The sequence below is a fragment of the Hemiscyllium ocellatum genome, chromosome 39 (assembly GCF_020745735.1).
Source record: "Hemiscyllium ocellatum isolate sHemOce1 chromosome 39, sHemOce1.pat.X.cur, whole genome shotgun sequence".
Classification (NCBI taxonomy): Eukaryota; Metazoa; Chordata; class Chondrichthyes; order Orectolobiformes; family Hemiscylliidae; genus Hemiscyllium; species Hemiscyllium ocellatum.
In genome coordinates, this window is record NC_083439.1 from 36,114,413 (window position 1) to 36,127,036 (window position 12,624).

The 12,624-nt window shown below is 41.2% G+C and overlaps 1 protein-coding gene across 2 annotated transcripts in view; it reads right to left on the reverse strand.

Moving 5' to 3' along the window:
• The window catches only part of LOC132834271 (cell migration-inducing and hyaluronan-binding protein-like), a 238,697-nt gene that overhangs the window by 123,331 nt on the left and 102,742 nt on the right, over positions 1 to 12,624 (reverse strand). For both annotated transcript variants that reach the window (XM_060852979.1, XM_060852978.1), the window contains exon 2: positions 7,636 to 7,778. In XM_060852979.1, coding sequence (XP_060708962.1) covers positions 7,636 to 7,711 — 76 coding nt within the window. In that variant the 5' untranslated portion in view covers positions 7,712 to 7,778. The remainder of the gene's footprint in view (positions 1 to 7,635; positions 7,779 to 12,624) is intronic.

Genomic DNA, 12,624 nt, shown 5'->3' on the forward strand with positions numbered 1-12,624 from the left:
CCAATTTCCTTTTGTAACCCATGATTGAATTTGCCTCCCCTTGAGATTCTCACCACTCGCTGGACAAAGAATATTTTTTCCTCACGTGCTATCTACTTTGTCAGCACTTGCCTTGTATCACTACCCTCTGGTTCTTGATCCTATGCCAATTGTTCTCTCTTTCTATGTTGCTAGATCCTAACAACCTATGATGTTGTGACTATCAAATTTACTCTCAATCTGAATCCAATAACAAAACATAGCAGCTGCTAGAAACTTGAAATAAAAACAGGAGATGTTAAGAATACTCATCAGGTCCGGTGGCTTTGTGGGCGGCACGGTGGCACAGTGGATAGCACTGCTGCCTCACAGCGCCAGAGACCCCGGTTCAATTCCCGCCTCAGGCGATTGACTGTGTGGAGTTTGCACGTTCTCCCCGTGTCTGCGTGGCTTTCCTCCGGGTGCTCCGGTTTCCTCCCACAGTCCAAAGATGTGCGGGTCAGGTGAATTGGCCATGCTAAATTGCCTGTAGTGTTAGGTAAGGGATAAACGTAGGGGTATGGGTGCGCTTCGGCGGGTCGGTGTGGACTTGTTGAGCCGAAGGGCCTGTTTCCACACTGTAAGTAATCTAATCTTCTATGAAGTGACAAACAGAGTTAAAGTTTCGGATGTGAGACTTTGAAATGATTGTCTCTTCACAGATACAGTCTGATCTTCTCTCAAGCTTTCCTTTTCTAAGGAGGCCTTCATCCTTGGAACCATCCTCCTCAATCACCTCTGTAAGGCTTCCCTAAGGCTTCCCTCTGCTACCTTAAATGTGATGCCCCAACACTCCAGTTGAGGTTGAGCTAGTGTTTTATGAAGGCTTATCATAACGCCCCTGCTTTCATGTTCTGTCATACAAAGTTGCCATGCAGCTTTTCTCCACCTGCCCTGTCACCCTCAAAGATTTGTGCATATATAACTTCAGCTCTCTCTGTTCCTCCTCCCTTTCTCCTTGTTCTTCTTCCCAACCTGTATCAATTCACACTTAGTTAAAAATCACACAGCACCAGGTTATAGTCCAACAGGTTTATGTGGAAGCACTAGCTTTTGGCATCTCCAAATCAATTCACACTTGCCTGCATTCAAATTTCATCAGCCACATGTCAGCCCATTCCACCAGCCCTGTTTAACTCCTCGTGAAGTCTATCACTTTTACTCCTCACAGTTTACAAAACTTTCAAGCTTTTTTTTTAAAAATTGGCTTCTGAAATTGAGTTTTGTACACTGAGCATTAATATAGATCAATCAAGCTGGTACTGATCCCTGGGAATCCTCCTTATACATCCATTCATCCAGCTTGAAAAACAACCTCTCTCTGTTCCCTGTCACTCAGTCAGCTTTACACCTGTGCTGTCTTTTTTATTCTACAGTTGCTGATAAATCTATTACGGGGCACATTGAGAAATGCCTTTTCAAAGTCTATTTAGGCCATATCAACCACATGACCCCACTTTAAGTCTCTCTGTTTACTCATCAAATAACTCAATAAGGATTTGATCAAAGAATTTGCAGTAACCACTTGCTCAGTAAAAAGGTTTACCATCATGTGACTGGTGCCTCTTTGGAAAACCAGCTTGAATCAGTGTCCTCTGGTCCTCCAAACTTCCACAATTTCTTCATCTATTTTAAAGGGGTGGCATTGAAGGTGGCAAACAGGTGGAGAGTGCAATTAATAAAGCATAGTGTCCTTGGACTTTATTAATAGGAGCATACAAGAGCAAGGAGATGAATTTATATAAGACACTTGTTGGATCTCATTTGGGGTATTGTGTACAGTTCTGGGTGCCACATTACAGGAAAGATGTGAATACATCGAAGCGTACAGAAGTGATTTACAAGAATGAGAAAATTCAGTTGTGTGGATGGATTGGAAATGTTGGGAACGTTCTCTTTGGAGAGAAAAAGCCTAAGAAAATTTGATAGAGGTTTTCAAAATCACGAGCAGGCTTGTTAAAGTAGATAGGGAGAAACTGTTCCCACTCCGAAGAAAAGAACGAGAGGGGCCTTGATTTAAAGTGATGTGCAAATAAAGCAAGGGTAATGTGAGAAAAAACCTTTTCACTCTGCGAGTAGTTAGGGTATGGAATATACTGCCTGGAAATGTGGTGGAGCCAGGTTCAATTGAGGCATTTAAGAAGTGATTATTTGGAAAGAAATGGTATACAGGGATGTGGGGAAAATGCAGGAGATGGGCATTGCAAACATGATAGGCCAAATAGCCTCTTTCTATGCTGTGGCTATTCTGTGGCATGTACTCTGTCTAGTCCTCTCATCATTTTGAACACCTCTCCCATTAAATAATCTACATTTACCCAAGTGACTGTCAGAATGTTGTTACTAATCTTATTCCCACCAATAAGGTGTTGTTGGGCTTATCTTTTCTTTTGAACGAGGGTGTAACATTCACAATTCTCCAGTTCTCTGGCATCAACCCGGTTTCCAAAGGGTTTGGAATGTTTTTAGGTAGCACCTCCACACCCTCCACTCTTATTTCCCTCAGTATCTCTGACCCTTTCTATTTGGTCCAGGTGACTTGTCAATTTTAAGTACAGTCAGCCTTTCTAGTGCCTTCCTTTAGTCCATTCAGTTTCTCAACTACCAAAATGGTGAAGCATTTTGTACTTAGTTTTGCCAAAGAACAAAGTACTAATTTTCATCCCTCAGCCATGTCTTCTGCCTCTGTGAATGTATTCTCTAATCAGTTCTACCCTTCCCCTTACCACCTTTTGTTTATAACTTACAGGAGATTTTAAGATTCCTTTTGTCTTAGCTGCCAGTATCCTCATACACCAGTTAATTAAAGTAAACAGGCAGTGGCAACAAATGGTTCGGAAGACAAGTTGTATGTTGGCCCTCATTGCAAGACAGTTGGAGTTCTGAAGTCTCACTGAAGTCACACAGGGCCTTGGTAAGACCACAGCTGGAATACCATGTGCAGTTTTGATCTCCTTACCTAAGACAGTCTATACTTACTACAAAGGGAGTTCAGTGGGAACTGATACAGGGGATGGCAGAACTATCCTGAGGAAAGATTGCTCTGAATGGGCATATATTCACTCATCATTATTGGCAATAACTCACTAATGAGTCTGATTATCCACCTAGGAAATTCTGTATCACCGGTCACGGGTTCTGTGAGTCCTTCTGTGGCTGACAAACCCAATCCCCTGGCCATATCTCCCATCACACATTTGGCAAGTGTGTTCAGGAAGTGGAATTGGTCCTTGTCCTTGAGATCAGTAGCATTCATTTCTCCAGTTCCTCTCCTGTACTTCCTCTTGCCAGCAGGTGTTTGCAAAGAATTATGTCTCTTCACACAGGAGTTTATTCCAAGTTGATTTCTTCTGAACAAGTGTCTCCTATGCATTAACATCTATGTTGCACTTCTTGAGGGAAACCTTTGGGGTGTCTTTGAAATGCTTCCTTTGTCCTCTGTTCATTTGAGTGCCTTCCTGGAGCTGGCTGAAGATGACTTACTTTAGGCAGTTTGGAAATCAGGCATCCTAAGCATGGGGCCAGCCCAGAGGAGTTGGTTTCGTTTGATCATGGCCTTGATGCTAGTGCTATTGGCTGTTTCAAGGGCATTAATGTTAGTACGGCTGTCCTCCTGGCTGATGCAGAACTTCTTTCTCCAACAACATTACTTCTTAGTAGTCTTGAGGTGGCATTTATATATAGTCCAAACATTGGAGCCATATCAAAGAGTTGAAAGGATAATGGCCTTAATGCAAGAACCTTGATATTAGTATAAATGATTGAAGACTTTCATCCTTTGATGTCTGAAGCTGATTGGATGCAACGTTAAATCTCTGACTCAATGTCAGCTTTAGATGACAGGTAGCTTCCCAAGTAGGGGAAATGTCCCACCTTTGGGAAGGTTTCTGTATTGATCTTAATGGAGGGATGGATCAGAATTGGACCTGCAATGAGTTAGTAAAGGACTCGAGTCTTCTTGAGGGTGAGGTTGAGACCAATTCTTCAGTATGCTTCTGCAAAGGCATTAAGCAAGGCTTGAAGGTTTTCTTCCGAGAGTACAACGTTGTCATACTGGAGTTCTACAAAGCGAGGTTGGTGTCGTCTTCAAGGAAGGAGACAAAGTGGAATGTGGGAATCACCAAGGAATTTCCCTACTCTCCATCACTGGGAAGATCATCACTCAAATCCTCACTCGGCACCTTTCCCCAGTCTCAGAGGAAATTGTTCCTGAAAGCCAGTGTGGCTTCTGACCAAACCTAGAATCATGGACATGCTTTTCACTGCCTAGCAACTCAAAGAGAAATGTCAGGAACAACAACAAACACTCCACATGGTCTTCATCAATGTGAATAAAGCTTTTGACTCAGTCGGGCAGCGTCCTCGAAGACTCTGTCAAAGTCCGATTGTTGAATGAAATTCATCAACGTCCTCAGTTTCCCCCAAAATGAGATGTCAGGGTTAGTCCTCACTTACTGTAATATGACAAAATCCTTTGAAGTTAAAACAGGGATCCAGGGATATGTCATCACTCTCACTCTCTCTCCATCTTGATCACCCCCACCCTCTCTCCATTTTGATCACCCCCACGCTCTCTCTATCCCCATCGCTACCATCCTTCATCTTGTCCAGAACAACGTTCCCAAAGGTGTGGACATTCCCAGCAGGATGAACAGAAAACTTTTCAACCTTAACTGATTAAACCAGATGAAAACAATAGAAGAATGAATTGGGATCTGATTGAAATATAAAATTTTAACAGAGTTAGACAGATTAGATGCAAGGAAGGTATTTCCTCCTGGGTGGAGAGTCTTGAACCAGGATTCACAGTGTCAGGGCACAGAGTTGGCCATTTTGGACAGAGATGAGGAAATGTTTCTTCACTCAGAGGGTGGTCAACCTGGTGAATTTGCTATCACAGAAACTGTGGAGACTGGGTCACTAAGTATATTCAGAAAAGTTTTAGATATTAACTTTTTAAAATTAAATTAGATATCAAAAATGTTTAGTGATTAAATGCATCCAGGCGTACGGAGTGAAACCAGAAATAAAGCATTGAAAGAGAGCATCAGCCATGATCATATTGAATGATGGAGAAAGTCCAAAGGGCCAAATGGCCTAATCCTGCTGCTTATTTCTGCAATTTCCTTTGACAGATGTTCAGATCTGCAGTTTCTTGCTGGGGGCCTCCACCCTTTTTTTAACAAAGGAGTTATATTTGCCATTTTTCCAACCTTCCCGCATCATCAGAATTTTGAAAACTTAAAACCAAAGCATCAACTATCTCATGAGCCACTTGCTTTACCATCCTAGGATGAAATCCATCAGGACTCACTTGCCTTCATTACTCAGTCTTCTGAGTATAGGAGTTGTAAGTCACGATGAGGTTGTATAGGACATTGCATGGCCTCTTCTGGAATATTGTGTGCAGTTCTGGATGCCCAATTATTGGAAGGATATTTTTAAGCTGGAGAGGGTTCAGAAAAGACTTACCAGATGATGCTGGGTATGGAAGATTTCAGTTATGAAGAAAGGCTGAATAGGCTGGGACTTTTGTCACTGGAGTGAAGGAGGTTGAGAGGTGACATTAAAGAAGTTTATAAAATCATGAGGGGGATAGATAAGGCTAATGGTAGCTGTCTTTTCCTTAGGACGGGGATTTCAAGACGGGTGGGGGGGGGGGGAACACATTTTTAAGCTGAGAGGAGCAAGCTTTTAAAAAGACATGGGGTGCAAATGTTTTACACAGAGAATGAACGTCCTGAGGAAGTGATGGATGCTGGCATAATTACAACATTTAAAAGATATTTGGTTAAATACATGAATAGGAAAGGTTTGGAAGGATATGGACCAGAGCAGGAATGTGGGACTAGTTTAGTTTGGGATTATGTTCAGCATGGACTGGTTGGACTGAAGGGTCTGTCTCCTTGTTGTATGACTCTGAGAGACAAACAAAAATGTGCATGCTGAAATCCAAAGTAGATAAACAGGCCAGAAGAACACAGCAAGCCAGGCAGCATCAGAAGGTGGAGAAGTCAACGTTTCGGGTGTAACCCTTCTTCAAGAAGGGAGGTGGGGGTAGGGAGAACTGCAGGTGAAGAAGGGAGGTTATGGGTTGTGGATGGGGAGAGGGGTGGAGTGGTGAGGTACTGATAGGTGAACATAGGTGGTGGTAATGACCTGGTTGGTTGATGGGAGGAATGAATTCGGTTGGTAGCTGGAAGGAAGGGTTGGTTGGCGGGATAGAAGGGAGGAGTCGGGGCTGGAAAGGGAGTTGTGGTATTGGTGGGAAAGTTATTTGAAATTGGAGCACTCAACGTTGAGTCCTCCAGGTTGTAGGTTGCCCAGGCGGAGGATGAGATATTGTTCCTCCAATTTGCAGTCTGATTCAGTGTAGCAATGGAGGAGACTGAAGATGGACATGTTGGAAAGGGATTGGGAAGGGAAATTGAAATGGCCGGTTACCAGGAGGTCACGCTGGCACTTACAGGCCCTGCTGAGATACTCGGCAAAACGTGCCCTAGGTTTACTTTTGGTCTCACCGATGTAGAGAAGACCACATCGGGAGCACTGGGTACAGTAAACTAGGTTGGAGGAGAGGCAGATGAACCTCTGTTTCATTGGGAAGGACTGTTTGGACCCCTGGATGGAGGTGAAGGGGGTTGTATACCGGCAGGTTTAGCATCGTTTTCAGTTGCAGAGAAAGGTACTGGGGGTTTCGGAAGGGTTGATAGGGAGGGTGGCGTGAACCAAGGAGTGGTGAAGGGAATGGTTCTTGCGGATGGCAGAGAGGGGCGGGAGGGGAAGATGTTCTAGGTGATGGGATCCTGTTGAAGTTGGCGGAAATATTTGCAGATGATACATTCAAAGTGTAGACTAGTGGGGTGGAAAGTGACTCTGTGACTTAGAGACTTGAAAGCCCTCAAGCTCCAACAATTTACTCAGTACCAATCTCCTAAGATTGTAAGATTATCCACCCTCCTTTTCACTTCCTGATTTATGGCTATTCTTCTGCTCCGTCTTCGTAAGAGAGATCCAATTAATCCTACTGCAATACTGCCTTTTCCTGACAAATTGCTCATTTTGATGTATAAACCCAATTCCTTTCAAAGCAAGAGAGAATATTTACTCCAACTGCAGCAATATCAGGTTGAGAAAGAAAGAATTGATGTCTATGTAGTTTTCATAATCTCAGCCTATCACAAAACACTTCACAGCCAACGGAATGTTTTTGGAATATAGGGAATTACATTTAGGGAAATGAAGCAGCCAATTTAAACACAGCAAGGCCTTACATATAACAGTATGATAAATGATCAAGTAATCTATTTATACTGGTGTTGGCTAGGAGTTAAACATTGGTCAGAACATTTGGAAACCTGACTGCTTTTCTTTCAATGCTGTTCTGGGAATTTTAATATCCCTTACAGATTCGAGCGAGACCATGGGTTTATGGTCTTATCCGAAGGATAGTGCATTTGATAGTGCAGAACTTGTTCAGTGTCACACTGTTGTAACAGCCAAGACTTACATTGTCTACATGATGGGGTAAGGAATTGTGAATCAAATTTATACAACTTTTATGGGCCATAAATGAAGTAATACCACTTATACCAACCATTCCAATTCTTCACATACCTGCAAATAATGCAGAGAGGTTTAGGATTAGGAACCACCCAACTTTATACAGTAGATATGATATCATCATCATCATTGTGCTTCACCTGGTTCCAGGTATTATGAAGAGTCCAGTCACTGGTCGATCATTCACTCCTTAACATCTGGATAAAAACAAGTAAAAATAATATGTTACTAAATGAGAAATTTGATTTTTAATTATGTTACGTTGCACTGAGGAGGGTTATATTTGGAATTCTAACAAAAATGGATTGATACTGATATTTAAGAAAACGTTTAAAATTATGAGGCATTCATTGAAAGTGATTCTCAGGCCCAATCTCAGGAAGTGTAGGCAGCAGCAATACATATTGTGAATAACAGTCCAAGCATTACATGAAATCTTCATCTCTCACCCAAAACATTGCAACGTCAAGTCTCGCTTAAGGGACCTGAAGGTCACACTCCAGTCATAGTTCAATGCAGTTTTAGGGACATTATCTGAATGTTAGATATCTAAATGGCACTACACAGTGTGTAGATAAAACCCATCTGCATACAGAAGGCTTTCAACTCCTGATCCTGTTACATTCATCCTCCATTCATTCCTCAAACAACTGATTTTCCAGGGCTCTCAGTAAAGTTAAGAAATAGATTGTCATTAGCAGTGATCCAATTAAAAACAGATTTCCTTCTCAGTTCCATCAAATTAACTGAGCTATTAATCACTCAAATTGGTCATGCTCATGTCAGTCTTTACGCCAGAGAGATAGACCAGAATACTCATATTGCAATAGAAAACCTTACCATTGCAGGCGGGAGACTCTCAAACAGATTGCAAAGTTAAGACAGAAATCAGAATAAATGAGTCTGGAAGAAACAGTGGAAGGCTGTGCTGTTATATGGCTCTGAGACTGATGTGTACAAGGAACCCAACTCCTCCGAAACAAAATAAGGGCCACTTTGACCAGGGGACCGCCAAGGATGCTGATGACCACAGGGTTGGGGGAGGTGATCAGATTCCCTGGTGGAAACAGGGACTCACAAAAATAAAAGAGGTCAAGCCAAGAGGATCATTGACTTACTGGTTATGTTGGAAATAAGGAGCAGTTTCCCTTTAGCAATTCAAGACAGACAAATTAGTACACAACTCAGGAGCAAGGAGCCCCACACGTCTGCTGTGTCATTTGATAAAACTATAGCTGATCTGATTGTTGGTCTACTTTCACGTCAGCCGCCTTTGACTCGCCTCAGTCGAGAATCTATCAATATTAACAAGCAGTCAATATAAGGCCCAATCTCTTAAAAGGAGAAAATGAGGACTGCAGATGCTGGAGATCAGAGTCGAGAGTGTGGTGCTAGAAAAGCACAGCAGGTCAGGCAGCATCCGAGAAGCAGGAGAAGCGATGTTTCAGGCATAAGCCCTTCATCAGGTTGCCCAAAATATCGATCCTCCTGCACCTCGGATGCTGCCTGACCTGCAGCGTTTTTCCAGCACCACACTCTCGACCCACAATCTCTTAAAATACAGGTCAGTCACTTACACAGGATGAGTGGACCTCAATTCTCTCAGTTCAGGAGGTCTAGTTGCTATTTTGTGCCTGTTGATTCGGGAAAGGCTGTTTTAAATTCTGTTGCTCATCATCAAAATGCCAAGATCTATCAGTGTTAGTAACTGTTGACACACGCAGACTAATGGTAACAAGGAATTAAAAACCATATTCAGTCTCTGTGGTTCTCCTGACGTGACCCACAAGAATGGTGACTGCAAAGAAAGTCCAGCATCTGGAATATTGTGTACTGTTTTGTCTCATTATTTAAGGAAGGATGTAAATGCTTTGGAAGCAGTTCAGAGATTTACTAAACAATACCTGAAATGGATGGAGGTTTGCATTATAAGGAAAGGTTGGATATTCTATGCTTGTGTCCATCAGAGTTTAGAAAAAGAAGAGGTGATTTAAATGAAACATACAAGATCTTGAGTGATCGTGACAGGGTGCATGCAGAGTGTATGTTTACTCTTGAGAGAGAGTTTAGAACTCAGGGTCACTATTTCAAACTAAGAAATGACTTATTTCAGAGATTGGGAGAAATTGCTTCTACAAGAAGTCTGTGGACCTTTCTTCCTGATGAGGTGTTTGAAGCAGCGTCCTTGAATATTCAGAGGTAGATAGCATATGTGCAATTCTGCGGGAACCTTAGGAACAAACCGTGGAAAGCTTGAGATTGCACATGGCTGCATTGCCAATCATTGTGATTTCAAACTTTGGAAAGCTGTACTTTTCTGGGTCAAACATACAGAAAATCGGCCTTACCAGAACAAACGTTCCCAGACATTTAAGGGAAGATTGGATTTGCTGTAACACAAATCTCCACGTACTTATGCACTTGTTTGAAAATACCGCACTGGAAAGTAGCCATGGCCACATAACTGGCCACAGCCTCAGTTAAATCACGTATTTCCACTAATTCTACCCATTCACAGGCCTTTGAAATGGCTTTAGTTTTTTTTTATAGACTCAAAAATAACTGGATCTTTTTAACAAGCTTTTGGCTATAGAATCATACAGTGCATTTTGGCCATCAAGTCTGCACCAACGTGAGAAACACCTGATCTTCGACCTCATCGCATTTATCAGCACTCGGCCCATAAGGTTGAATGTTAAGATGTGTCAAGTGTTCATCCAGATACTTTTCAAAGGATATGAGTCAACTGGCTTCTATAACCCTCCAGGCATTGCATGTATAATCATAAAACACATATGTCAACTATAAACTGAAGACCATTATAACTACTCTGTACAGTTTTTAAAGTGACATTCAATTATTAAAATTGAGTTGCTCACAGTAGTGCATGGGACACATTGAAATGCGTATTTTGGCCAAGAACCCTACCTTCAGCTACCTGAGTGAAACATTTCCAAGTAAGTACACTCAAATACATCAGAGAGAATATGTTTGAAGGTAAAGTCCTTTTTAAAAAAAAAACATGCCAAAATGCTGCACAATTTCATTAGTTTGTGGCAGACTTTGCATTTGGTGATGTGCAAATTAATTTGAATGCAAATGATAACATTTTAGGTGCAAATGTCCAGATTGATGATTGCACACAAGCAGGAAATCTCTGCCAGTGCCCCTAATGCTGCAAGTTATCTTTATGTGTTTTACAAGGTCAGATTTCAAAAAATTGGACACGGATCCAAAGTGGCAAGTAATCTTAGAAGGAGAGGAAGAAGTGGTGAGGTTTAGGGAAAGAGAAGGGTATGCGGCCTAGACAGTTGAAAACATAGTTCCCATTGTGCAGCAAAGGGAGAAGGGATTGTACAACAGGCCAGAATCAGAGGAAGGGATGGTTTGGGATGTGTTAGGACGGAAGTGGTAAATAAAAAAGGGTGGTACCACGAAGAGACATAAACACAAGGATGAGAATCTTAAAATTGTGGTTTTGAGGAACAAGGCACCAATGTTGGGGACAATTTGTTTACCTTAAGGAACATTTTAAACCTTGAATGTAATTTTTTTTGGTTTAAAAGACAAGTAAACATCAACCATTTTGCTTTGAAATCAAATGCTAAAGCAGGACATTCAGTATGATATACATTATAAAACATTTCAAAACACCACTGGAATGATACACATGGCAACAGATAATATCAAGCAATAAAACAGTTAGCTTCCGATCTTTCAGGAACCACTGTAAAAATTCAAACTTGACTTTGCTGTAAAAAAAATCAACCTGAGAGTTAGTTCACAATACAATATGAAGGATTCTATTAATGGATTTCCATTTGACTCTTGACAGACTGAAAGACCAGACTTCAACAGCACTGATTCAAGTAAGCGTTAATTCAGACCTCTTATTTAACGCTTTCTCTTAATTGGGTTCCCCGAGAATGCACTATTTCACTTTTGCATGCTCGAGGTTAAATGCTATTATAAATGACAAAATTTTACAATGTGCCAAAAATGAATGCCTCTGACACAACATTGCCAGATTTGAATGTGTTAAGCTTCACCCTGCGCTGGCCCTGAAAAAACTGGGTCACTGAAATAGGAGTAAAGGAAACCTTTAGACCCCATCTCTTAATCTACTCACTCAAATCACTGTTACATGGCGCATTAGCCTTTAACACAGTATAACGGATTATGTGTAAACCTTTTCTTACAGTTAATAGATTATCCAAGAGCAATTTTTTTTCCTAAGAGTTTTAAAGTCCAACTTTTCAGCAGGATTTTGGATGATTCGGATCTGTTGTACTTTCACATGGGCTTCCAGTTGAGAGCTCACCTTTTGGTCATAGTGATTGGAACTATGATAATGCCCTCCATCCTAATCCTTACAACTAGCAAATGAGACACATTGGCACTTAGTCTAACCCAAAGCAAAAGTCATTCAAAGTACTGCACTGTTAAATAACACAAAAAAGTCAAATCTAAATATGATATATATAGTGAGGAGTATGGGAAACATATTCTTACACTGCTTCAATGGAGGCAAGAACCTACCAAGTCTAAATCATGAGGGTGTTTGCTAATCATTTGCTATCAAGGATGCCATGAAGTGTTAGTTGAAAAATGAAACATTGAACTATACATCCAATCAAAAGTCATACTGAACGCTGAGCGAGCCTTTGTCTGGTTTGCACATAAAGTAACAAAGCTTCTCTTTTGTAATTAAACTTAGTGTGTTTACATTGAGGCAAGTTGCAAGTTTAAGTCAACACTTCAGTTGATTTATGGCCTTAGCTGATTTGCCTTAATGTCCTGTTGCAATAAAGAGGTATTTTGTGTTTCACTCAGCTCCTTTAGCTTTAACTTTCTAAAATCTAACTATAGGCAAGTGAGGACTGCAATAGAGAAAGTGATTGAAAAGCTTCAAATTAAATTTCCCGACCCAAGAAGTTAATGATAGTACTTTGTACAATGTTACATAGATGAAGGTTATGTTGGTCCTGGTCCTGCATTACTGTAAGCTACACCCAATCTTTATATGTCATGATTATAATTTAT